Here is a 27,203-nt window from a genome sequence, read left to right as displayed (position 1 = left end):
CAGGGCCTCGCAGGGAATTACGAAGGAGCAGAAACTGCACGGTGTCTTCAGATCCGCATGCCCGAGGTCACCGGGGAACAAAGAAGTTACTTGTTTTTCCTTTTAGCTCAGCTGAAGAGAGAGGGCGTTGTCTTTCACAGAAAGACGCTGCGAACTCCGCCCCCGTCCCCCGTTTTCTTACAGCCCTTCCGTGCGGGTGCAGCTGTTTAAGGCCCCAGGTCTCCAGCACTTTGTGGAGTGCTGGAAGAACGTGAGCGTACGGGACAATCTGGGCTGAGGGGGCGCAGCGAGCCCCGTCGCAACTGGAGGAGACCCGGGGTGTGTCTGTGTGTGTTTGCCCGTCGGTTGAAGGCCCCATCGCCCCCGGGCCGCCGCCCTGCCCCAGAAAGCGTTCCCCAAGAGAGCTGGGAGTCCTGCGCACCTGGAGCGCGCTCCGCGTCCACGCCCAGAGGGCGCTGCAAACTCGCGCTCGAGGACTGACTGCCGCCCCTTCAGTCCCTCTCCCGGGCAGCGCCTCCGCACCCAGGGCCCGGGCAGAAGGGGGTGCGCCACGGCCCCACCACCCAGGGATCAGCCGAGCTGAAAGGCTGGGAACCACGGCTTGCGGGACCCACAGCTCCCGAAGGCGAGGTTTGGCCACCGGAGGAGCAGGAGCCGGGCGGGCAAGGACCCTAGTGGGCGGGCCGGGGGCGGGGCTAGGGCCGGGGGTGGGTGGTTCCGAAGGGGCCGAGAGGGGTGGCTCAGGGGGCGGGGTCCTGGGGGGTGTGGACTGGGGCTGGCCAGGAGACCTGGCGGAGCTGGGGGTGGGGGGCTAGTTTTTGCAACGGCTAAGGAAGGGCCTTGTGGGTTTATTATAAGGCGGAGCTCGGCGGGAGAGGTGCGGGCCGAATCCAAGCCGAGCAGAGAGGAATCCGGCAGTAGGGAGCGGACTCCAGCCGGCGGACCCTGCAGCCCTCGCCTGGGACAGTGGCGCGCTGGGCAGGCGCCCAAGAGAGCATCGAGCAGCGCAACCCGCGAAGCCGGCCCGTAGCCGCGACCCGCGCAGCCTGCCGCGCTCTCGCCGCCGGTCCGGGCAGCATGAGGCGCGCGGCGCTCTGGCTCTGGCTGTTTGCGCTGGCGCTGAGCCTGCAGCCGGCCATGCCGGTGAGTGCGGCCGGCGGCCAGGCGGGGAGGCGGCGGGAAGCCGGGACTGGTCACCCGCTGATGCCGGCGGGTGCACGTGGAGGGGAGGGGGAGCGGGGACTTCCCTTCTTCCCGCGCTAGCCCAGCGGGTCCCGGGACTGTGAGCCCCGAGACGAGGGCTCCAGCCCTAATTTCCTCCGCTGTCGGTGGGCGCCTCACCGGTCCCGCGCTGGGGAGGGTGGGGGGCCGGGGCCCCGCGCTCAATTTTGTAAAACGTCTCCACATGCGTCGGAGCCCGCCAGCCCACAGCGGCGCCCGGCGTCGCCCGCTCCCAGCCCCCTCACCCCGGCCACCGCGGCGGGTGGGTCCCCGTAGGTGGCCTGGGGAGATGCAGTGACCGCGGCCACAACGCCCCTCCCGCAGGCCCTAATTCAAGCCAGACCCGCGGGCTTGCGCCCCAGCACCGCCGGGCCCGGGCGCCCGGCCCCTTGCGCCGGGGCAAGTTTGGGCGCAGCGCAGCCGGCGCAGGAGCGGGCGGGCGGGCGGGCGGCCGCGTTGACCCGGGGAGCCGGGCCAGGGCTGCGTGGGGGGCGCGGGCGAGCGTCTGCAGGGCCCTCGGGCTTGTCGTGGGCGGCTCGAGGTGAGTCGAGCCGGCCCGGCAGCGGGAGGTTCCGGGAAGTTGGCCTCGGAACGCTGGAGACCTGGAGGAGCCCAACTTCTGGGCTGCTGAAGTTGAGCTGGCCCCGGAGGGCGCGTTCCCGTGCCGGGCACGGCCGAGGCGCGGGCGCCTTCCACGCGAGGGGACCCGGGAATGGCCTCCCGCTTCCCGGCTCGGCTTTGTGCTGAAGCCGCGCAGAGGGAAGGCGGGTCCCTTGGCCCGCCCAGTGCAGCTGGGGGAAAAGAGGGGCAGATGTGGAGCTCGAGGCTGGAAGAGGCCTTTGGGTGGGATGCAGCATCCACCTTCAGCGGGGCTGAGGCTCCACCAAAGAGGGACGTGACCGACAAAGAGCAGCCTGAGGGTCCCCAGAAAGTGGCTCTCCCGTCCTGGCCGCCGGCCGCTAGCCCGCCTTCCCCAATGGGGTCGCTTTGTTCTCGGCCCCTGTAACCCTTTCCTGGGAACCGCCCCGTAACGCCGGCCTTGACGGGGGCTGGGACCTGGGCTGCAGCCAGGTGTCAGCGCGGGCCGCCCGGTGCCCGAGTCCGCCACCCAAGTCCGCCTCCCCAGTCCCCGCGCCCGGTGCTGGCGTCCCGGGGTCCTTCCTGCGGGTCGGCTCGGCCATCCCCCGGGATGCAGAGGGGAGGTGCGGAGCCAGGGGCACTTCCCCTTCCGGAAGTGGCGGTCCACCACATCTGGACAGCTCGACTTCCCCAGCTCTGGCAAAGGGAGGCACGTGGGCAGGCAAGGGGCGGGGGCGGGGTGGGCACTCGGGTCCTTCACTGCTAATGTGACATCTGGATAAGTCTCAGCAGCGCTGACCCTCTGTAAGCGTTTCCTCTTGTAATAGCTGCCAGTTATTGAGCGCTTTGGTTTTTTTTTTTTTTTTAAGAGTCTGTCTCATGGGAGATGAGGTAGGAACAGTCGTTTTTGAGGCTGATGTGTAAAGCGCCCTCCCTGCTTCCCAGGTGACTCGTGTTTCCAAACATTTTCTGGTCCAGGAGCGGTCCCTGTGCCTATTGAGCTGTGAATGGGCTGGACTGTAAGGGGTATTTGGGAGCACGAGGAGAGCCGTGATTTCCGAGCTGGGTCTCATGCACTCCTGGCTTTCAGGTCCAAGAAGCTGCTCTCTAGGGTAGTGGTTTCTGTGGAACTGAGACTGTGCTTGGAGTCTTCGCTCCGACTTTGGAGAAGAGAATGGAGCTGCGTAGCTTACCTCCCTGGACCGCCGGGCGTCACCTCACTGCCCCATTCTCGCACATGATGGGGCCTCAGCAGGGGCGGCTGAAGTTGGGTCCTCCACCTATTTCCGGCTGGATTTAGGAGGGCTGCTGGTTCCCTTGCCTGCCTGGGGTAAAGCAGACATTCCAGAACCCTGGGATCCCACCGCACCCTTTAACGCTGGGGAGGCAGGTGGAGTTTGGGATTCCCTGTGGACTACCTTTCCTGGAGTTTTCTGTGGACTGGGGCAGATGCTGCAGTGTGAGGCATTATTTCTTGCCCAGAAACTTGGACATCGGGCCTAGTAGGCAGGAGAGCCTCAAAAGGGGAAAGGAGGGAGACTCCCTGGAGCTACAGGGAAGGAGGGCTTCCTGGAGGAGGTGCTCCGGCTGAGCCTGAAAGCCCCACCCAAGCTTTGGGGTCAGACTCTGGCTTGAAGCTTAGGTATTCTTTTTGCTTTTTCTGATCTTACAAAGTTTAGTTTGTTTTCTCTTTCCCAGTTCTGCCTTCTCCCTCTTACAGTGAGTGTCCATGTTAGATTAAAAGGTGGGGACATGCAGTGCCTTCCCAGAGCTCTGATACCCCTTTGCTAAAATAAATCAGGCAGCTGGGATTTGCTTAAGATGGGAGAAGATATCCGCAAGTGGCAGAGATCTGACCCTCTCTGAAAGTTAACTGTGGCCCCAGTGGGAAGCAGGTCAGAAACCCCCTGGGGACCAGGAAGGCAGGGAGTGACTGAATGGGTGAGGGGAGGCTGCTAGGAGAGGAGGTTGCTCAAAACCACTCCCAAGAGACTAAAACAGGTTTGTCTAAAAAGGTTTCTCTCTCTCTCTTCCTCGCGCCCTCTATCTCTGTCTCTCTCTCTCTCTGTGCCTCTGTGTGTGTGTGTGTTTCCTGTGGTCTTTTGTTTCTGCCGTGTAAGAAAGTGGCTTGTTCTGGAATAGTTATTTGCTGTTTTTCTTTCTGTCTTCTCTTTCTTGAAAGGCATAAAATTCCTTTTGCCCTAATTACGGGGACTGGCAGAGACATTTTCCCGTAGCCTGGCAGAGAGGGTAAGGGGGGGACACTAGCTGCCTCCGCTCAGGCTCAGAGCCTTCTAGAAGTGATGTCACCCCTGGCTTCAGCTCCACAGGGAGGGTGGAGCCTGTTTAAGTCTCTACCTGTGGCTCCTGATGGGTTCCAGTAAAACCTCATTAACACACATTGGTAGGGAGACAGTAAGAAAGGAGAGAGCCTGGAAAGAATTAATGAAAAGCTTGACTTCTACAGTTTTTTAGAGGAATCTTTTCTGTTGCAGCAAAATTTTGGATTCCTGAAATCCCTTGGGAATGAGGTGTCCTGTGTATTTGTGTTTTTTCATCAAGCTAAGAATCCCTGTTACCCTCAAGTATTCTTACTCTGGGCAGGACTCTCTGAAATACTTATTTCCCTTCCTTTATCAACCAAAAAATGCTAGGCATGATTTAATCTCTGCATGCCAGGGTCGTCGTCCTCATCATTGTGCTGGGTTAGGACATTGTCTCCTGGATTTACTGTGCTCTGAAGAGCACTTTGCCCCTCTGCCTGGTGCCCCAGGTTGCTCTGTTTTGAATTCTGGTCTTTCTTCTTTTTCCAGAGAACAGCCAGCAGTGACATTTATGTGCCTGAGTGTTGCCAGCAGCCTTTCTGATCGGTTCTAATTTGTTACTTTTCTCCAGTGGCACTAAGAAACTAATCAGATGGGTTAGGCTTATTTCCAAGCTGAGAGTTTCAGGCTCTGGGTAAGGGCCTTGCCTGTGAGTGAGACTGATGATCTGTGATACGTGGATTTTGTGCCATTTATGAACTTCAACTGGGACCTGTTGCAGTCTCCCTTCTACCTCCCTGCACCCCACCTAGAGTAACAAAGAGGTGCTGCCCAGGTGAGGCCTTTAGCGGCTTCTCTCAGTGGAGAAAAATGAGTCATCTCTTGGGGGGAAGTGCTTGCTGACCCCCATGTTTCAAGTTCCTCGACCTGGTTTTACATGTAAGTGACTTGCTGGTCACAGGTAGCTGGACTGACCAGCTGAGGGCCATTATTCTTCAGCCTTGACTGCTACTCTCAGCCTTGGTCATGCCCCCATCTCTTTACCACATTTGATTTGGATTTTAGTTCCTGTTTCTAGATAATATGCATCCATACTGTGTGACAGGCCAGAAGTGGCTTTGGATTAAGTAGAGCCCCAGGACTGAGTCTCAGCTCTGCCACTAATTTACTCCGTAATCTGGGGTGAGTCACTTTCCTTCCAAGTCTTGTTGTCCTCATCTGTAAAGCGGATATCACGATACCTGTTCTCCCTGTCCTCATTCTGTCATTTGTGTATTCATTTCATAATGGATATGTGAAAGTACTCTGTGATGAAACTGCCTGAAGAAAGTAAGCTGTCGATACAATTAAGGTTACCTTTTTTTTGAGCACCTGCTGTTCAGTGCTCAGTACTTTTCCTTCATTCTTATTTGAACTTTACCCCAAACCTTTACAATATATATCATTGCCCCATTTTGTGGATGAGGAAGCTGAGGCCTAGGGTGGCGGGCCTCTCCAATGGCTGAGCCAGGATTTGTGTGTGTGTGTGTGCAGTGTGTGTGTGCGCGTATGTGTATGGATATGGTGTGAATACATCGCAAGGCTGTCAAGTCTCTCCTGAGAAGCCTGGCATTTGGGGGCTGGCTGAAGCCTGCAAGGCTCTGCTGGGCATTTGCTGGTCCATCCTGAAGAATCATGGGTGTGAGCATTTTGGGTGGAGGGGCCCAGGCCGGGCTGAGCTGGCCTGAACAGTGCCATCAGGCAAACTGAGCACCGGGTAACATCCAGGAGTTGTGTTGGGTTCAACTGATAGCCGCTCAGGGACAGGCGAGAGCTCCTCACAGGGAGTAAACAGGGACCTGAGAGAGCAGGGTGGGAACCGTGTGGACTGGGTGTGGAGGGGCCTGTTTGGATGATGCCCTCAGGCCGGACCCCAGGTGATGCCCAGCTTGCACCATCTTTTTACCTTGGGCTCTGGGGAAACATTCGTGGAATTAGCAGATTCTTTTGTAAGCCTGGGAGGTGGGCAGCATGACGCAGGTGGTGGCCAGAACCCAGGACTCGTAGCTTTGGTGCCACAGTCAGTCACCTCCTGGTCCCCTTCAGCAGCAGGTCCCGCTGGGGGTAGGGACAGCCGGTGAGGAAATGGTCATTAAGTGATTGCTATGCTTCGACTCTTGCCCGATTGCCTTCTTTTCACCAACCAGTTTTGGAGTCTTGGGTTGAAAGGGGGCCTGCGGCCCTGCCTAAGTGTGTCTAGAGAAGAATGGGATTCAGGGAGTTTGTGGAAAGAGGGCTTTTGGTGCCGGGATCCTGTACCCTGTCACTTCTCTCTCAGCTGTTCCAGCAGAGGTTGGGTTTTGGATGGGAGCATGCATTCTGGAACCTTCCACCGAGTGGGACATGAGTACCCTGACAGGCTCCACGGGAGGGCTGATAGGTGTATGCCCCTCACCACAAAGAGGTATGTTTGGGGTGCAGGTTGTAGAGGTGAGACCGCAGAGGCGAGACCCTGGGTTTGGGGCGACTTCAGCAACTGTGGTGTCCAGCTGCAGGTTGGTGTTACTGCTTCTGCCCGCCCTCAGGAAGCTTTCATTTGGGTGGAAAGACAGTATGAGAAGGTCCGTGGCATTCCTGAGACGGGTGCACTGGGTCAGCTTGCCTGTGGTCAGAACTGTGGGGATCTCTGGGAGGGGTGGTCTGAGCCTCCCCTGGAAAGTGTCCTGCTTTTTGGCAGGGCCTGTAAGAGTGGGGGCGAGCTTATGGGGCAAGGGGGGCGTGCCATGGGAAATCTTGGGTCTTGGGGCCATTGAGTCAGGAGAGCAGAACAGGCGGTTGGCTGGACTTGCCCAGCGACCTCTCCTGCTGCGCTTGAGCTTCCCGAGGCTGCCACCGGTTCCGCTCCCCACTGGGAGCCCCTCAAGGGTCTCTGACCTCCTGGCTTTTATAGCTTCGTGGTTGCCTAATTCTATGTAGAGGATGTGCCTCCTCTGGCCATCAGCCCTGGGAAAAACTCTCTGCCTAGTGATTCAACTGAGGGTTGCAGCCCCGTGAGATGCCATGTGTGTATGTGTGTCTGCGTGTCTCCACGTGTACATGTGTGTGTCCATGTGTCTGTGTGTGTGTGTCTCTGTCCACGTCCATGTGTCTGCGTATGTCCCTCTGTGTGTTTGTCTTTGTGTGTCTCTGTGTGTGTGTGCGTTGTGTGTTTGTGTCTGTCCGTGTGTGTGTCTGTGTGTATGGGTGTCTCTGTGTGTGTCTGTGTCCGGGTATATGTGTGTCTGTATGTGTGTGTTTGTGTGTGTGTGTCCGTGTGTCTGTGGGGGGGTTACCTACTGCACAGCTTGCCACACTGCATTTGGGCCTTGCCTGGGCACTCTTCACTTGCCTTCCCTGTCAGGCTGCAATCTCAGTTTTGGGGGCCCTGTCACTACCTGGCTGCAGCTTCCTTTTCAGACACCAGCTTCCTTTCTGCCTCCCACCTCTGCTGGTGGCCTTTCCTCTTTTTCACTGTGGCTCTGACATTCATCACGGCCTTGGCCTTGGAAGTCTGTGGAAGTTATTCCTGCAGAGGCAGGCAGTCAGGTCACCTGGCCTTCCTGGTTCAGCTGAGCCCCGACTGTGTGGCTGTGGCAGGCCATTGCCCCTCTGGGCCTCAGTTTCCTCCTCTGCCAAAGGGTCCTTTTTCTCGTCCTCAGTTCTGAGAGCCACATGGTTACAGAGACACCTTATCCTGGGAAGGGCGGAGGTGACACTGAAGGACTTGTTGGGGGCTCACCTTCCTCTGCCAGTATTCCTTCTGGGGACTCGAAGGAGAGTTGGTTGCCCAAGGGTTCAATGGTGGGATGGGCTGGGCCAGTGGAGGGCAGGGCAGGGCAGGCTGCTTGAGGGGTGGATTCGAGCTCCTTGTGGGAGCTGGAGTGGACAGAGGCGCCTGGGTGAGCTTGGGCCAGGGCTGGGGCTGCATGATGTTCTCTGCACACACACCCAAGAGTCCTGGCACTTGCCCGAGGTCCGCTCAGCAGCAGGAATGAAAGCCATGGCGGGCAGGTTGGGGCAGTGGGGAAGGCGGGCATGTTGATCAGTCCACTCATCAGCTGAGTCATGGTGCCAGGCCCACGGGTCCTCCCCTGAGACTCACCCAACCAACCTTGATCCACTGCAAGCCCTCTGGGGGCCGGGACGAGGCGGGGAGTACAGCAAGACACAGGCTGGAGCTCAGGGGCCTGGCTTTCTGTCCTGGCCCTGCCTCCTTACTCTCGAGTGGCTGTGTCCAGAGGCCTCTCTTGGCCTCAGTGAACCCATCTGTGACATGGGGGGAAGGGGCTGAGAAGCAGAGGTGAGGCAATGCTTTTGGGTGTGCGTGGCCTCTTGTGACTGTGTCGTGTGATTGGTGGGTATCTGGGGGCCTGCCTGTGCTCTGCTGCCTCAAGTTCTGAGGGCTTCATGAGCCCTATCTGGCTTGACCAGATCTAAAGCCCAGAGTCTGGGCACCTGCTGTGTGCGTAGTCCGGTGCAGTGGTGAGAGTTCCATATCTGGTCCAGGGGATTCCTGTAAGACAGGGTGGCTGCTACTGGAACCAGATGAGAGAGGTGGTCTCTGCAGTGACAATGAACGGGGTTCGCAATTCAGCACCTGTCACGTCTCCCCACAGGAAGGGTTTTGTCCCAGAGTCCCATGATACAGCAGTATCGAACTAGGAGTCTGGGCGGTAAGGCAGGATATTTTATGGAGCTCCAAACCTGCGGGGCTGCCTTCTGGCCATGGGAAGTGTCAGGGCAGGGGGTCTCCCTGAGGGAGCTGCAGAGGCTGTCAGTCCTGCTCCAGGACCACTCGTGTGCACCATGGATCTCCAAAGGTATTCAGGGAACTTCCCCACAGTGGCGTGAACTTGAGTTCATAGTCATTTCCACATGGGGCTGCCTGGCTCTCTCTCTGGATCTTCTGTGCTACTCAGCAGGCTGGGAGACAGAACTCTGGCTCCTGGCCTGGGATGCGTATGGTGAGGATTGCATGTCTGCCAGGGTGGGATGTGGGGAAGTTAGAGGAACTTCTGGAGGGCCGAGGAGCTCATGGCCACCTATGGCATTTGTCACAAGCTGGGGCCCAGAAAGCCCTTTAGGACTTGGGCCCTGACCCTGCTGTTCCCATGTTACCAATACCAGTGGTGGCCACTGATGCTCCAGGGGCCTTACCTGGCTGAGGACTTGATTGTGTCAGAGTGGCATTGACTCTGCCTCCAGTAGCTTCCTGTCATCCCTGCTGCCCAGGAAACTGTCCGAGGCCTTGGAGGGCCCATCTTTCTGGAGTGTTCCAGACGAATATGGTGGTCAGGTTTGGGCTTGCAGGGCCCAAGGCTGTGGGACGTTTCAGGAGCCTCTGAGACCTTCCTAGAGGCTGACGTCACTCTAGCTTCTCCCAGAGAAAACCACAGGGTGCAGTGCTGCTGTGGTGGTGCTCATATCTCTTCCAGGATGGGGTGTGGGGGAGGGTCTGGGCAGCAAGACCTCAAGGCTGGGCAGGGCCTGCGGGGCTGAGGGCCAGGCTAGAAGCATGTGCCCCGCTTGGGCTGCATGAGATCTTCAGGCCCTGCCCCCCACCTCCCTCCCTGAAAGGGACCTGGGGCCTGGGGAAAGAGCACAGCAGGAGTTTCCCTGGGGTCAGGCCTGGAAAGTCCAGGAAGCTCACCCCTGAGTCTCCTTGGGTGAATCTGCAGCAGTGACTGGTTGTCTTGGGCTCAGGGAATGGTAGGAAGGACATAGAGCCCCTGCCTTCCTCCTCACCCCCGGTGAATGAGGTTCATTCTTACAGACCTTGTGGAGGCGGGGCGTGCAGTGGGCACTCTGGCCTGCCTGTCTTCCCTGTGTAAGGCAGTCACCTGAGCCTGAAGGCCTGGGCCTTCCTACCTTTGGGGGGCCCAATATTGAGTCCTGAGACCTTGGGGCTTGACAGGTGAGGTGGGACCGAGAACTAGCTGGCTTGGTTAGTCCCGGCTCGGGCTGGAGCAGAGAGGTGTTGTGGAGGCCAGGAGGAGCACAGGACACAAGTCTAGCCCACCTGGATCACATCCGGACTTCATCGCTTCCTCCCTGTGTCGTCGATTCTTCACCTACCCCCACCTCAGTTTCCCCATCTGTAAAATGGAGTTTCTCATATCCTGCCCCAGAGGGCTTTTGCAGAGATTCCATGAAATACCATATGTGATATGATTGGGGCCCCTTCCTTGCCTGGAGCACAGAGAAGCAAGTCTAGGGGAGCACTGAGGCTGACCTGTGGGAAGGGGTGCAGTCTGACCCAGCCTAAGCCTGGAGTCACTCTGTGTGAATGGCCTGCTGGTCTGACCCCAGTGCTGCTGACGTTAACAGGGCCTGCAAACACGGCTTTTGCCCTTCTCAGAAACATGAGCCTTCACTAGCAGGCCAGACTTTGCTCTCTTCCACCCGAACCTCTGCCAGGGGCTGCCTCCTGACCTGAGAAGGTACGGGCTGGGCTGGCAGGTGGGAGAGGAGGCCAGGCAAAGCCAGACATTGGGGCACCCTCGTAGGGGCTCAGGCCTGCTGGGCAGGGCCCCCAGCAGTGGGGCACAGTGGCCTGTCCCCAGAACTTCAGACTGATGGCTGTCCTGGAGAGGGAGCTGGGTTCTCTATGGAGGCCGACAATGCTGGGCCAGATTGCAGGATGCCGCCAGTGGAGACGATGGCTGTTGTCTTCCTGAGAGTGAGAGAGAGAGTGGGCTTCACTGTGATGGGTGCTTCATGACATGCCTACCAGAGCAAGACTGCTGGCTTCAGTGGCTGTGTGCCTTGGGACAGATGACATAGCTCCTTTGCCTCAATTTTCTCATCTGTAAAATGTGCATGGTACTAGAACCTAAGGTGACTGTGAAGATCAAATTAATTAATTCAGGTTAAAAAAACTGATTGCCAGCTCCTCTGGCTCAGGGGACTCAATAAACATCAGCTGTGATCACTTTTTCCCCCCAGAGCCTAATTCAGTTGTTTCTATTCTTCAAGTAATCTCCAGCCCAGGTCACAGGCTTAGCCTCTTTTTCTACCACACGCCCTGCCCCCCGACCCCCCTGGTGGTCCCTGAGCTCTGGGCAAGGCATATGGCTACTTCCCTTTCCCAGGGTCATGCTGAGCTTTTCAGACTGGAGCTGTATTCACAGCCTCCCTTTCAGCCATCTAAGCACTAACCGTATGCAGAAGCTACGAGGGCTAGGAGCTCTGTGCTGGGGGTTCAAGGCTTTGCAAATCTGCCAGCCCATCAGAGGGAGGGCAAGCCACTTGACCTGGGGACTCACCAGTAATCTGGAGGATCTACCTAGCCTCTTCAGAGAGAGCCTTCACAGAAAATTCTGTCTTCATCACCCAAACCAGAAGGTACCAGCCCCACCCTCTCCTGGGACTCCTTCAAGGACACTCTGCCTTCCCGTGTCTCTGGGCTTCCCAGCAGCCTCAGTGCCTACTCAGTCTGAATTGTTCTTTATCTGAGAGGCAGGTTCCCAGGCTAGCCCATTGTTCCGTATACGGGAGGAGAAACCGTGTACATCTGTGACTCCTGGAAGAGCAAAGAGAATTTCTTCCTCCTTTCCTGGGTATGGCGTTGCTGGCATGCACATTTTGACAAAGGTTAAAAAATTTGCCCTTGACATCTTCCAGCCGCTCTTTTGTAATCCTGTTCCGTCTCCCAGAGCTCCAATCTACCCTCAGTGCCCTAGTTCTGGAGTTAGCCCCCCCTACCTGGAAGTGATTTATGCTGTAGTGTAAGTGCTGGCACCCTTTAGCCCTCCCAGAGGACTTGTTTTCAAGGGGATATTGTGCAATGACAGGGACACTGATAGAGATTTTGGTAATACCTTGGAGCTTGTTCCCCTCCCCCACCTTCACACACAGCTGGAGCCCTGGCTGGCTGCAGCTGTGTCAAAAGCACAGTTTCTGCCTCTGTGAAACTTGAGGATACTTTATTTAGCAAGTACAAGGGGAGGATGTTCCTAGAAGTCCATATGGCAGCGGTGCCCTGATCCCCAGGTCTGGTGGACGCCCGTTCCAGGGGACCCCTTCGGGACTGACAGGGCTGGGCTTCTCAGTAGGGGCCGACTGGGGAAATCTTGGCTGAGATTCTGGCCTTAGTGGGCTCTTTAGGGCAGCCAGGGCTGGGGGAGGGGGACAGCGCTTTGGAGGCTTGACTGCCCCCTCTGTCCCCATAGGATGGCAGTTGCCCCATAGTCACCTTGATTTAGGGTATCTCTGGCATCCTACCTAAGCCATGACTCCCCTTAGGAAGCTGAGGGTGATGATATCAAGTCAGTGTGATCAAGTGTCCTTGTGGGTCCCTAAGTGGGGGGTGTTTGGCGAGTCTTGGGAGACATCCCTTGTCTGGCTCCCGGAGCAGTACCAGGCACTGAGGCTGCAGGGCCTAGGCTGGGCTGCTTTGCTCAACACCTGCCTGGGTGAAACCTTGCCCTGCCTGGCCTGGCCTGGGTTTTGCCAGGTGGGGAAAAGCAGAGGAACTGGTCTTCCAGCTCCGAGGCTCCACACCCAGCCCTCAGCTGAGCCTGTTCTGAGACCAGTCCTGGCATGTGAGCTGCCGAGGCAGGCGCCAGCTCTGTGAAAGGGTAGGTATGGGGGTGCTGGGGGCAGCACTGGCTTGGCTTGGGCATCGGAGCTGGTATGAGGTTGCCAAGATCCCTCCTCTTTCAATAAACGCCCCCTGTGTACTGTGAGCAGGCAATGCGGTGCAGGGCAAAGGGCCCAGGGCTGGGAGGCTCGGCTCTGTGACCTTGACCTCAGGCTTCCCATCTGTAAAGCCCTGACCTCACACTAAATGGAAAATATTACCCGAAAGTGGTCTTGAAGGCCAAGTGTGAATGCCGTCCCTCCGCCCTGGCCCTGCCCTGAAGCCCCCAGGACAATGAGGGGTCCGTCTCGAGTGGCAGGGTGGGGCTGTGGGGGGGGGGGTGCCGTCCAGAGTGTCCCCGAAATGCGCCCCTCCCCTCGGAAGTGCTGCTGGGGACAGCCTCCTCTTCCTGCCCATTTCTGTCTCCCTCCTGCCCTGGACGGGGCCCATCACTCCCTGCCTGTCATACCCTCAGCAGGCCCCAGCTTGCCTTGTTCTCAGTAGAGAGCCAGTGAGCTGATACATTGCTGTGCCTGTCACCGGAAATGCTCATGCTGCCTTGAGGCCCCAGTGAGGCCCCTCCTCCTGGGAATGGCTTCAGTAGGGGACATTTCGGGTCTGGAGGCCCAGACCCCATCTGCGGCCTCAGCCTGCCTCCCGGGTGGGCTGTGTTTTCCCGGCTCCTGAGTTTGGAAACCAGCCTTAGGAGAGGAGTGATGTGTCTAGCACCTCCTCCACAACCCTGAGGCTGGGGGAGCCCAGTGTCTCCTGGCCTGTGGCCCTGCCCTGCTGCCTACTCCCACGAGTCCCACCATTTTGGCCAAACCCCCATTGTACAGACGGGCAACCTGAGGCAAGATATTTCTAGCACCACCCAGTAATTTAGGGACAGAGGCCAGACTATCACCAGACTGTCCCCATGTTGGACCTGGTCATTTTCCCTGGGCCACCCTCTGGTGGTCAGTGCTGTGGGTTCCTGAGGAGGGGGCATTTGGAGAGTCTTAGGGGACAGAACCCCTGTCTCGTTCCCAGAGCAGCACCAGGCGCTGAGGCCGGCGGGGCCAGCCTGTCAGCCGTAAGGCACTTTAGCATTATCCACCAAGCCCCTTCTGGCGTCTAGGTGGGGAACAGGTCTAGGGAGAGGCTGAAAGCTGCCTAGGTCCCCAGCATGGGAGCCGCGTGGTGGATTCCAACCCTTTCCCAGAGACCCTTGCTCCTGGGTGCTCGGGTCTGACCTGCCTGCTCAGTGCTTAGGCCATTTCAGTCCAGGCTGAAGGAGAGGGTCACAGGGCTCCCCACAGAGGGAAGGCAGCTGCACATCCACTCTGCAGGGCACTGAGGCATTCGGAAGGCGGTGGGACTGGGAGAGAGTGTTGCAGCTTTTTCTCCCCCGCCCTCCCCACTGGTACTCCTGGAAGAGCAGGACCAGGCCCTGCAGCCTGTGCTGCCCTCCATGCCCAGCCTTCGTCCCTGGGCAGCCCACCTGCCTCTCAGCTCCAGCAGCTGTCTTCTGCTCATCCCTGCTGGGTCCAGCCAAGCTGGCTGGTAGGAAGCCAGTGGGCTCAGGCCCAGGCACGAAGGAGCCTCAGCCCAGCTTCAAGTAGACACTTTCCCAGTCATGTAGGTGCTTCTGGATGTTCAGTGGGTCTTCAGCCCCTGGGGGAGGGAGGCTGGGCCGCCACCATGGTGTGCTATCTGTGCAAGTGGACGTATCTGAAAGGTATAGGACATTGCTGAGCTTTCCCTGTTCCCTTTGCCACTAGAACTTGTTCACAGGGCTCTGTTGCTACTCAGTGCCTTGACTTTGAACACCGGACTCAAGTGAAGCGAGCTCTTGCCTCCTCCAGGCTGGGCCACTCTGGGGGATGCCTTTTCCTCTCCTCATTGTTTTCAAAGTGCAGTCTGAAGACCCTCTACAGGACCTGGGGCTTGTGAGTGACAGAGTCAGCCTCTGGATGGGGAGCTCAGAAGACTTCATTTGTAGTGGTCTCCTGGTGATTCTTGGGGACCCTGAAGCTGAGAGTCCCCAGTCTGGATGCAGGTGATGGTCTGGATATCACTCTCAGTCAGTATGGTGTCTTGATGCAGAGGTGGGGGTAAAGGCTGGGGCTCTGCAGCTCAGAGACCTCAGCCCCCGAGAGTCCTGAAGTCTAGGGAAGGCGAGGGTCAGCCTGTTTTCCTTATATTTGTAGATCTGACTGAGAAACCGAGGGGGTAAAAAAGATTTCCAAGACAACTATGACCGTATTTCAAGCCTCCCGAGGACATTTGCCGTTGTGTGGAATCTCAGGATGGGGAGGGTGGGTGTCCAGCCTGCCATGACCATGGACCCTCCTGCCTCTTGACCTTGCAACCTGGGCTCCTAGAACAGGTCTGGGTCTCTTCTGTCCACTGGCCCCAGAACCAGCACCATGGCCCCTGGTCCAGGCTGCTTGAGAAAGGCAATGACCTAGCTCCTTTGATAAGGGGCAGCTCTTTATCCCTGGTTTGTTGGGGCTTGTTGATTCAGTGACTCAGCTCCCACAGAAGCCGGGGATTTTGTGGCCACACAGGGCAGGTACAGCTGACAGATCAGCTTCCCTGTCCTGCTCCACCACGGATAACTGCGAATCAGAGGCCCCCTGCGCTGCCCAAGTTAGTGCCTGGGGTGAGCATTGTCTTATCCTCTCCTGGGTTGGGTTGGGAGCTTCAAGGCCTGGCCCTAGTAGTCCCCTCAGGGCAGCCCTCTGTACTCCAGCCTCTGAAGCTCCCCCTTTTTAAGTCCCCCTGGAGCCGGACACCTGGCCATACGTTCTTGGGGGCTGGGAGCTCTGCCGGGCCAGGACCAGACTATTTCTTCCCTCTTTTCTTCCAAAGCTCCTGGCATGATCTTGGCTCACTGCAACCTCCACCTCCTGGGTTCAAGTGATTCTCCTGCCTCAGCCTCCCAAGTAGCTGGGAGTATAGGCGCACACCACCATGCCCAGCTAATTTTATATTTTTAGTAGAGACAGGGTTTCACCATGTTGGTCAGGCTGGTTTTGAATTCCTGACCTCAGGTGATCCGCCTACCTCGGCCTCCCAAAGTGCTGGGATTGCAGGCGTGAGCCACTGCGCCTGGCTGTCAGTGATGATTTTTAAGGGGTTTGTGTTTTACCCATCACTCACTTCAAGCAGCAGGTGACCAACGTCAGTGATTCAGGGTGCAGGCTGGAAACCAAAGGCCTTCTGACCTGATGGCCTCAGGCTGATGGGGTAGGGTTAGATGGGCAACCTCTCAGGTTAGCGACTGGGCCCGCCGCCCTCCCTCAAACCTGTCTGAGATGCCCACTGGACATCCTGGCTTCTGAAGCAGCCAAGGCACTTTTGAGCTGTCTTGTAGAGGAGCTGCAGCACAGCTGCCCCTTAGCAAGGGGCTCTGCTGAGACAGAGGTTGCCAAGGAGAGTGGCCCTCTTTACCTCTAGTATGGGAGCGAAAGCTGGCAGTTGGCTTGAGGCTGCCTTCTGGAAGCTTCTCTGCCAGCTCTCTGCCCACAGACATAAGATGTGCTCTGTAGTGGCTGGCAGTGGGTGATGATGACTCCCCATCCCTCAGGGCACAGGTCCCCTTCCGGTCCACGCCATTTCCTCTCCACCTCTCAAATGTGGGCTGGTCCCTGGGTAGCTTCACTGCTGGGGCAGGCTCAGCAATTCCAACTCAGTGAAACTCTGTCCCATTGAGGAGCTGTAGACAGGTTTTCCTTAAAACTGATGGGCTCAGCTGGTGGGGCTGGGGAGAGAGAAGGGGATGGCAGGTGAGGAGAGCAGTGCTGCTGCACAGGAAGTCGTAGTGTCTGGGCGGCCTTGGGCAAGTCCCTTGCCTTTTAGAGGCTCTAGTCCTTATCTGCTAGAGAGAGATCCTTCTCAGTCCTGCTGCCTCATCTGCAGGGGAGTTGTAGGGGTGAAAGAGGAATGGGTGGAAAGTGTTTCCAGCCTTAGAGAAGGCCACACTCCTTCACACCCTCTTTCTTGCTGGGTCAGAGCCCTGACCCCAGGATTCTCTCCAGGGTCCCCAGGGTATGGCCAGGAGACCAGCATGGCTGAGACGGAGATGGGCTGAATGACCATTACTCCCTAACTCCCTGTCCCCAGACTCCTAGCAGCTGCCTCTTGATCCCCCAGCCCCCAGGCGAGCCAAACCTTGGGCTTTCTATTCAGTGAGCTTCTAGGGTCTGCACTGTGGGTGGGGAAGGGGCAAGGCATCCCTTGCTTTGAACAAACAGAGTGAGTGGAAGCCTAGATCTTACCTAGCACAAAGTTGTTGATTCGTTCTATGAACAGTTGGTTTTCCTGGGACTTACAGAGGTTAAAGCCTGGTTGGCCTGTTGCCTTCCTGGGCAGAGCATGAGGTGGGCTCCAAGCTGAGGCGACCTGTTCCTGAGCAGCCTTGAACAGTGGCCAGGCAGCCTCGGAAGCACCCAGGTTGGAGATGATGCTGAGGAGAGCTGCCCAGAGGCCTAGAGGCAGTTTGCTGCAGGCCATCAGCACAGCAGGCCTGCTAAAGGAAATCGGAAGTCTCACCGGAAACTCCTTTCTGGGAGTCGGCTGGCACCTTGGTAATCCAAGTTCAAACTCAGCAGTTTCTGCTAATTTCCTCCCCAGAGGGCTGAAATCTCACCACCTCCTCATTTGAGGGGCTGTCACAGAAGGTTCAAGCTGGAGGAGATTTGGGAGGTCTCTCTAGCCCACCCCCTTAGGCCCAGGGAGGGGAGAGGCCCCCGGAGGGCAGGGAGCTGGTTTCAGTGGAGAAAACATTTGCTTAAGAGCTTGTTGTGTAAACAAGATTGCAGAGGGATAAGCCAGCAGAGCTGAGGGAACAAATTGTTTTAGGGACCGGGCAGACTGAAATGCCTATCTAGTTAGGAGGAAAGCCCTGCTCTTGGGAAACTACTAACCTGCTGGGGCCTCCCTGGCATTCCTGGGTCTCACTGGGCGGTGCCTCCCAGGCTGTACATGGGCCCCAGTGTGTGTGTCTTCCCTGTGGGCTTTGGTTGCCTCATCTGTGGAGTGGAGCATGGATCTAATGGCTCTGGCTTCTGCTGAAAGATTCGGTACTTTACAATGCAGTGGAGGCTTGTGGGGTCGAAGTGTCAATGCCTTGCTCTGTCCTTGCCCCATCTCGAGCTTTTTCTTGAGGGAGGCAGTGCAGCAGGAGAGGGCAGGGCAGAGTCCTTGGGTGAGAGTGAAGCCATGATTTCAGTGAGTATGGGTGGGGGTGCCTACTCTGTGCCCCCCCTGGTGGGCAGTATTCTTTGTTGGTGAAGGGGACAGGCTTGAGGGAGGCCAGGGCAGCTTCAGAGCTCTGTGGAGGCAGCACAGGTGTTTGAAGCAGCACATAGAGATGGTGTAGATCAGATGTGGCCTTGTGTGGAGGCAGGGGGAGCGTGAACTGTGACTGTTGGTTTTTATTGATTGATTGCTTGAGACAGAGTCTCGCTGTGTCACCCAGGCTGGAGTGCAGTGCTGCAATCTCGGCTCACTGCAACCTCTGCCTTCTGGATTCCAGGGATTCTCCTGCCTCAGCTTCCCAAGTAGCTGGGACTATAGGCGTGCGCAGCCATGCCTGGCTAATTTGTGTGTTTTTAGTAGAGATGGGGGTTTCACCATGTTGGCCAGGCTGGTCTCGAACTCCTGAGCTCAAGTGATCCTCCCACAGTGTTGGGATTACAGGCGTGAGCCACTGCGCCAGCCAATGGCTGTGGATTGTAGATGGGCCATGGTGGACAGTGACTGTTCACTGTAGGTGAGCCTTGGTGGAATGTGACTGTTTACTGTAGATGGGCTGTGAATGGCCCTTATAGGGTCAAAACCTTTCTCTTGGGGGAAGGAAGGTATGGTTCTGCTTTTGTCCTTTCAAAGGAAGTTCAGTGTTATTTCTGACCTTGTGGTTTCTACACGTGTCTGATGCTTTCCTCTGACCCAGGCCCCTGGATGTAGAGCCTCCACCTGGTCCGGCTCTGCCCCAGGGCTGCCTCAGGAGGCGGGAGGTGTTGTCTGTCCCTCTCTGCTTTGCACTACCCAGGCGCGAGACCCATGGGCCTATAGCCAGGGCCTGACAAGGCCTCTTGGGCTGAGGAGGCCCTTTCCCTTTGGAGCCCAGCCTCAGGTGGGTGACAAGTCAGTGCAGAGGCTTCTGGTGAACTGACTTCTTCCTGTCCCCCTCTTCTCATGAAACTTTGTCTGCCTCCCTTTTACCCTCTTTCTAGACAGGCCTGCTGGCATTTGAGGCTCCGCTAGTTAGACAATGGCCACTGTTTGTGGGTGCCCACTGCGTGCCAGGCTGTGTTAGGCATAGCTTCATTGAATTTTGGCAGCAGTCCTGAAATGTAGATGTTATGATTTCCCCATTTTACAGATGGAGAGACTGAAGCCATAAGCGGTTTAATGATATCCCAGGACCGCACATCTAGTGAGTGGCAGGGTCTGGAGTTCCTAAAGCTAGTGCACTGGACTGTGCTGTTCTGCATACTTTTTCATTCTTTGTTCTGGTCCCAGACATTGGGGCCCTCTCAAGATACACTGTGTAATGAGTGGGGTCCTTGGGTCTAAGCCTCGAAGCTGAATAGGGCTCTCAAAGCCACACTTCTTGCCACCTGGCTGCTGGGTTCTCCCTTCTTTACCTGAGGTCCTGGGGCCAGTGTGAAGGGCAGTGGCAGTCCTGACTTGCTGACCTCCCTGCCGACCAGTGTTCTGCACAGGCCTGCTCACTATGTGTGGTGTGATCCTGCCTCCCCGCCCCCGCCCCCGGTCCTGCTGGTCAGCCCCGGCCTCAAGAACTGGAGAGATGTGTATATGTTTGCCCTCTGGCCCCTTTGCCTTTTGGAGCTGGGCAGGCGGGCAGCATTCCTGGGGCTGCTGTTTGCCAGCAGGGCCCCTCCCAGGTCCACAGCCCACTTCCTGGAGCCTTCTCAGTGCAGGGCCCCTTCCAGATTAGCCTTATATGTCCCCAGCCCGATGGGCACCCTGTCCTTCCTTCCCCAAGGAGGACGATACTCTGACCAGAGGGCCTGAACCCAGTCTTGACTGTAGATGGGAACTGGGCCGAGTGTGGGAAGGTGTGTTGGGGCGAGGCCTGGGGTTGCCCTGCGTGGGCAGACCTGCCTCAGAACAGACAGTTCCCTGTGCCCAGCGCTGCCCCTGCCCCTTGTGCCACCCTCGGTGTCCACACCTGGGGGCCAGCGTGCCTGGAGGCTGCCTCTGCATCCCGGTTGTCCTGAGATTGTTCTTGGGGGTTTTCGAAAGCCCCTCAGTGGGGCTGGGTCATCAGTCTTCGGCCCCAAAGCTCCCTGGCTGATGGCCCCCAAGAGTAGGGTAGGGTGGGCTGATGGGGTCCCATGGGGGCCACAGCCTATGTTCCCAATAGCAACTCCCTGTCTGCCCTTCTGAGAGGTCTGGAGCTCCCTCACCAGACTGAGCTTCTCAGGGTGAGGGCCCTGCCCACTCTCTTGTGCCCCTGTGCCCTGTGCCCCGCACCAGGCTGTGTTGTAGCATCAGGGGTTGGGGCATGGGAACCAAAGTGCTGCCCAGAGCTGAGGGGCCTGGAGCCACACGAGAGGCGTCTCCCTGTGTACCTGTGCAGCACAGGGTAGGGCAAGTCCACTCAGCTGTCTAGGAGAGGACCAGGAGCAGCAGAGCCCCAGCCAAGCCTCTACTCATACCATATTCTGATCCTTTTCCAGCAAATTGTGGCCACTAATGTGCCCCCGGAAGATCAAGATGGCTCTGGGGATGACTCTGACAACTTCTCCGGCTCAGGTGCAGGTGAGGTGGTCATGGGGGCCCCCACCCAAGACGGCAACAGGTCATGTGTGGGGGCAGTGGTCAGACAGTCTCCTGTGTTGATTGAGCATGTACTGAGTGCACCCTGCCCGCCCCATCTCCACCCAGCTGGCTCCAAAGGGCAATGCTGAGCAGAGGAATGGGGTCCGTGAGCTGCCTGGTTAAGGAGAGCTCATGCTCGGAGGTGAGGTGAAGGCTGTGAGCTCCAGAAACTGGGCTGCCTGCTGCACATAGGCTCATATTCACTAGGAATACCTTTACTCACTAGGAAACCTCTGGAACCCCCTTCAGAAGGTTATTTGACCCCTGAGCCTCTATTTTCTCATCTGTAAAATGGGAATAATACCTTGACCTGATAAGCTTGTGGAGCTGTAAGGCAGCACACACAGAGCCTGCTGGGGTGTAGCTCTTCCATCCAAGCTCCCTTCCCTACTTCGCCTTTCCCTGGGGGAGAGAAGTCCCTGAGCTGGAGGTGGTCAGGGAGGCTTCTCAGAGGAGGTGGCTCTTGAGTGGACCTCAGAAGAGGGGTGAGAGCTAAGGAAGGAGGCTGAGGTCATCCCTGAGGAAGTGACCTAGCAGGGGCCTGAGAGCTGCAAGGTGGGATATCTGTAGTTGGAAGTACCGGTTGTTGGAAGCGGGGGCCTTCAGGGAGGGTGGGGCCAGAGAGGTGTGTGCCCTGGGATAGGTAGGATAACTGAAGGAGTTATGGCCCTAAGGGATACGCACCCCACCCCTGTGGTCACAGGAAAGCTTTCCCAGGTGGCCTAGGCACCTGTCTCATGGCTCCAGAGACCAGGCTGCCCCTGGACACACACAATGAGAAGGGACAGCTCTCCTTGTCCATTTTCCAAGGAGCTTAGCCTCAGCTGCCTTGCCCAGGCACTAGCCTCCCTCACAGCCTGAGCTTGGCCGGCCCAGGTGCTCTGGGGCCTCCCCCGACCCACCCAGCACACTGCTTCAGGTCCTCGCCCCTCAACCCAGCACACTCTGCTTCTGATCCTCCCTCCCCACCCTCCCCAACACACTCTGCCTCTGGTTCTCCTCCCCCAGCCCCCACAACACACTCTGCTTTCTGGTCCTCTCCCCCACCGCCCCCCGCAACACACTCTGCTTCTGGTCGTCCCCCCCGCTCCCCCAACACACTGCTTCTGGTCCTTCCCCCGCCCCCCCAACACACTCTGCTTCTGGCTCTCCCTCACCCACCCAACACACTCTGCTTCTGGTCCTGCCCCCACCCACCCAGCACACTCTGCTTCTGGTCCTCCCCCCACCCCCCACAACACATCTGCTTCTGGTCCTGCAGGTGCTTTGCAAGATATCACCTTGTCACAGCAGACCCCCTCCACTTGGAAGGACACGTGGCTCCTGACGGCTACTCCCACGTCTCCGGAACCCACTGGCCTGGAGGCTACAGCTGCCTCTACCTCCACCCTGCCGGCTGGAGAGGGGCCCAAGGAGGGAGAGGCTGTAGTCCTGTTAGAAGTGGAGCCTGGCCTCACCGCCCGGGAGCAGGAGGCCACCCCCCAACCCACGGAGACCACACAGCTCCCAACCACTCATCAGGCCCCAACCGCCAGAGCCACCACGGCCCAGGAGCCCGCCACGTCCCACCCCCACAGGGACATGCAGCCTGGCCACCATGAGACCTCAGCCCCTGCAGGACCCGGCCAAGCTGACCTTCACACTCCCCGCACAGGGGATGGAGGTCCTTCTGCCACTGAGAGGGCTGCTGAGGATGGAGCCTCCAGTCAGCTCCCAGCAGCAGAGGGCTCTGGGGAGCAGGTGAGTGGCCTCTGCATTCCTTGGGACATTGGGTGGGTTAGCCCTAATGCCTGGCACCCGGCACGCCCTATGCCTGTGCCCTGCGGGTGTCTCGTATTCCTCACCAGGAAGACAGGGCCAGGGGCCCACCTTCCCCTACCCCCAGGGCCTCGCCCAGAGCAGGACCGACTAATTATGAGATCAGAGCAAAAGCGCCCTTAAAGATCACCCAAGAGAGGGCTCCCCAAACTTACAGTCCAAACTTGCAGCCCCTGCTGCAAGAGTGAACATTATACCAAGTCCTATTTTTTATCTTGCAGCTTCGTGGGAATTTTACGCTTTACACTAAAATAAGCCTGCTTATTTCCATACAGAAATGTATGCTTTGTATCACTTTTTGTGATATCCATGCCATGGTCCAGCCATTGGTCCATGCCATGGTCCAGAGTTGATGTGGCAAGAAGGCCTGGCTTTCGGGCCCCATGCGATCCTGGTTTGGGTGCATCTGAGTGGGTGGTGGCAAAGATCAGGGAGGCAGGAGCTGCTTCTGGAGCTGGCTGCTGCTGCTGCTGGCAGTGACCTAGCCAACCCAATCTGCCCCTGCCCTCCCATAGGACTTCACCTTTGAAACCTCTGGGGAGAACACAGCTATAGTGGCTGTGGAGCCTGACCACCGGAACCAGTCCCCAGTGGATCCGGGGGCCACGGGGGCCTCGCAGGGTCTCCTGGACAGGAAGGAGGTGCTGGGAGGTGAGTTTTCTCTCAGGGGGGTAGTTCGGGGTGAATTGCTGCTGTGGGGTCGGGGTGGGGCTGGCCACAGCCAAGGCCACCACTTTGGGGAGGGTCTGCAGTGGAGCCCAGGGGGCCGCTGAACTGAGCTGGCCCTGTCTACCTGCCCTAGGGATCATTGCTGGAGGCCTCGTGGGGCTCATCTTTGCTGTGTGCCTGGTGGGTTTCATGCTGTACCGCATGAAGAAGAAGGACGAAGGCAGCTACTCCTTGGAGGAACCGAAACAAGCCAATGGGGGGGCCTACCAGAAGCCCACCAAACAGGAGGAATTCTACGCCTGATGCGGGAGCCATGCGCCCCCTCCACCCTGCCACTCACTAGGCCCCCACTTGCCTCTTCCTTGAAGAACTGCAGGCCCTGGCCTCCCCTGCCACCAGGCCACCTCCCCAGCACTCCAGCCCCTCTGGCCACTCCTGCCCACGGAGTCCTGGGGCGTGCTGGGAGCTCCACTCGGCTTCTCTGACTTCTTCCTGGAGACTTGGGGCACCAGGGTTTTCTCGCATAGGACCTTTCCACCACAGCCAGCACCTGGCGTCGCACCATTCTGACTCAGTTTCTCCAAATTGAAGCAGCCTCTCCCCAGGCCCAGCTCTGGAGGGGAGGGGGGATCTGACTGCTTTGGACCTAAGTGGCCTCATGTGGCTGGAAGATTCTGCGGGTGGGGCTTGGGGCTCACACATCTATAGCACTTACTGGTAGGACCAAGCATCTTGGGGGCGTGGCCGCTGCGTGGCAGGGGACAGGGGTCCACTTTGTTTCGTGGGGAGGTCTGATCTAGATATCGACTTGTTTTTGCACATGTTTCCTCTAGTTCTTTGTTCATAGCCCAGTAGACCTTGCTACTTCTGAGGTAAGTTAAGTAAGCTGATTCGGTATTCCCCATCCTGCTTCCCTCATCTATGGTCAGGAGACAGCATCAGGGTTAAGACTTTTTTTTTTTTTTTTTTAAACTAGGAGAACCAAATCTGGAAGCCAAAATGTAGGCTGAGTTTGTGTGTTGTCTCTGAGTTTGTCGCTCATGTGTGCAACAGGGTATGGACTATCTGGTGGCCCCGTTTCTGGTGGTCTGTTGGCGGGCTGGCCAGTCCAGGCTGCCGTGGGGCCACCGTCTCTTTCAAGCAGTTGTGCCTGTGTCCATGAGCTCAGGGCTTTGCTGAGGCCTGGGCCACTGCCACATTGGAGAAGCCCATGTGAGAAGTGAATGCTGGCGGCTCAGCCTTCAGACTGAGAGAGGACTGTAGGGAGGGCGGCAGGGGCCTGGAGATCCTCCTGCAGACCAGGCCTGTCCTGCCTGTGGGGCCCTCTGGGGGGCGGGGGCTGCTTCCTCCTGGAAATTGACAAGGGGCGTCTTCCTCCTGGAAATTGACAAGGGGACGTCTTCCTCCTGGAAATTGACAAGGGGCGTTTTGGGCAGAGCTGGCTCTGAGCGCCTCCATCCAAGGCCAGGTTCTCCGTTAGCTCCTGCGGCCCCGCCCTGGGCCCTGGGCTGGAATCAGGAATATTTTCCAAAGAGTGATAGTCTTTTGCTTTTGGCAAAACTGTACTTAATCCAATGGGTTTTTCCCTGTACAGTAGATTTTCCAAATGTAATAAACTTTAATATAAAGTAGTCCTGTGAATGCCACTGCCTTCGCTTTTTGCCTCTGTGCTGTGTGTGACGTGACCAGACTTTTCTGCAAATACCAACATGTTGGGAAATTTGGCTCAAATCTCTGTGCCTTTGTCTTTCCCATGGGGAGGGATTCTGGTTCCAGGGTCCCTCTGTGTGTTTGCTTTTTTGTTTTGGCTGAAATTCTTCTGGAGGTCGACAGGTTCAGCCAAGGTTTTATAAGGCTGATGTCAATTTCTGTGTTGCCAAGTTCCAAGCCCCATCTTCTAAATGGCAAAGGAAGGTGGATGGCCCCAGCACAGCTTGACTTGAGGCTGTTGGCCCGGCGGACGTGTGGAGCCGAGGCCTGCCCCACAGACACCTAGGACATCCTCCTCCCACCTGGTTGCAGAGGCCAGAGGCCCCCAGCCCGGGGGTCCTGCACTTGCTTATTTGACAACGTTTCAGTGGCTCTGTTGGCCACTCTGAAAGGTGGGCCAGTCTGTGGATCAGAGACGCACCGCCAAGCCAAGGGAACCTGTGCCCGGTATTCGATACTGACTTTCTGCCTGGAGTGTATGACTGCACATGACTCGGGGGTGGGGAAAGGGGCCAGCTGATCATGTTTGTCTGCTGGTCCGTGGGACAGTGCCCAAGCCAGAGGCTGGGTCCATTTGTGTAACAGCAATAAACGGTACTTCTCATTTCGGGCAACAGCTGCTGTGGTGGTGGTTGAGTCTCTTCTTGGCCTGGCGATATCCTGCCGTGTCACCTACTAGGGGTGGGAGCCTGGTTCTGGGCAATGCTCTGGCTTGGTACAGAACAGCAGAATTGATGCTGGTCCCTCTTGTTGCGGAACACAGAGTCCATCTCTGCCCTCCTTCCCCACACCCCTGTGCAGGCATTCAGTATCTCGCCTTCCTTCTCCTGGGGCTCTCGGTCCTCCTCCTGCCCAGCACTCCTTGTTCCTTAAGGCTCCAACTGGATCATTTCCTTCCTCAAGGACATGATGGGCTCCCTACTGAGTCTCAAAGCTTGCTATTTATCGTTTGCTCACTGTGATTTCTGTACACTTACTAGCAACAGTCTTAAGTGCCAGAGGTCTAAACAAATCATGTGCAGAGTAGGGAAAAATGACAGTGAAAAACCTGGAGGTTGAGGCAGCACACTGTACTGCAGGGGTCCTCAGTGTCCTAGAGCATCTATTATAGCTGGCTTCCCAGTCTTGTCCAGGCTGCTGGTCCACTCTGTCCCTGGTGCAGGTCAACCCCTGACCCTAGACTCCAGGCAGGGCCTGGGCTGTGCAGAGCAGGAGGGACCATTTCTTCCCCGCCCCTGCACCTGCTGATGGAGCAGAGACTGCCAGCACCAGGTGGCTTTGCAGGATGGAGAATTCTATTCTTCCCTGACACATTGTGTTCCAAAGAGTTTGGAGGCTGAGATAACGTTCTCTAGGTCATTTATTCATTCAACAAACACTGAAAACACCAGTGCCTGTTTCCTGCCAGTTCCTGGACTGGACAAGGAGGGTCGAGTTGTAGAGCTGGCCATCAGATAGTAATACTTTTATTAACAATGTATTAATAACCCTCCACATGGGACCTGCAAGTTTCCAAGACCCCAGCTCCCTGGGCTGCCTGTCCCCATATATCCAAATCAATTAAACTGCACCCCATCCCACCTCTTGGCCCTGCTCGTTCTTAATGCCCTCTCTCAATTCTGCGCTTCCATTCTGAGTCCCCCACCCCAGGGCACCCCCAGGACAGGGATGTGCCATCAAACAGACTTTGCCACATATTTGAGACTAACAGTAAAAAAGGTGGAGGTGTTTAAATGTCATCCTTGGGCACCCCTTCCTCAAGCAATGACTGCCCACCTCCCCTTGGGCCTCAGCCTGCTGTCCTGTGTCACAAAGCCTAATACCCATCTCTTCACTTTCCCACTTGCCCTGCCTGGGAGGGGAGCAGTGGGCACTATTTCCTTTTTCCATCCCCTTTACATCATGCCCACGGTCTGGCCTGGGTTTGGGGAGAGTGCGCGTGTACATTGCATGCGTGACTCACTGCATCTCCTACTAAGACCTCTCCCAAGTTATTTTCTAAACGTATGAGCCATCTTCTCTCAGATTGTGCCGCACTCCCAATGTGCAGCCAGCTTCTGTTTTAAATAGCATTTTTTGCCTCACTTGCCTCGGGGTTGTGCTTGGGATATGTTTTCATAGCCGGAATAAAGACCCTGCCTTCTATTCTGCTCTCTGCTCTCAGGGAGGTTGTGGCCAGAGGGAGCAGACAAATGACAGAGTGGTATCAATGACAGAGAACTGTGTGGGCTGTGCAGCAACAGGGCACCTAACCTGCGCAGCGTCTGGGTCATGGAGGTGCCAGAGGGTGGTCAAACTGGGTCTGGAAGGACAAATTCAAGTCAGTCTCTCACTTGGGGAAGGGATGTCAGTAGAGGATGTGAAGTGCCAGCAGGTGCAGGAGGGAGGGGCTGGAATGCGGAGCGGCAGGGCTGCCCACAAGGGAGAGGGTGCCTCTGAGGGGCTGCAGAAAAGACGAAGATGCAGAGGGCTGGAGGCCTGAGGCCTGACCATGGAGCAGAGGT

General features: G+C 57.3%; 1 protein-coding gene across 1 annotated transcript; it reads left to right on the top strand.

Annotated features, from left to right (window-relative positions):
- Positions 1-341: 341 nt before the first annotated feature.
- On the top strand, positions 342-25,315 carry SDC1 (syndecan 1). The gene is made up of 6 exons (XM_030921511.1): positions 342-630; positions 859-1,143; positions 20,361-20,442; positions 21,764-22,242; positions 22,836-22,971; positions 23,123-25,315. Exons 2-6 carry the CDS (start codon positions 1,078-1,080, stop codon positions 23,290-23,292), a joined length of 933 nt encoding a protein of 310 aa, XP_030777371.1. The 5' UTR covers positions 342-630; positions 859-1,077; the 3' UTR covers positions 23,293-25,315.
- The last annotated feature ends 1,888 nt before the right edge of the window (positions 25,316-27,203 follow it).

Source organism: Rhinopithecus roxellana, chromosome 17 (genome assembly GCF_007565055.1).
Source record: "Rhinopithecus roxellana isolate Shanxi Qingling chromosome 17, ASM756505v1, whole genome shotgun sequence".
In the NCBI taxonomy this organism is placed as follows: domain Eukaryota; kingdom Metazoa; phylum Chordata; class Mammalia; order Primates; family Cercopithecidae; genus Rhinopithecus; species Rhinopithecus roxellana.
The sequence above is the reverse complement of the archived record's forward strand: the minus strand, read 5'-3'. Positions and strand labels throughout refer to the sequence as shown.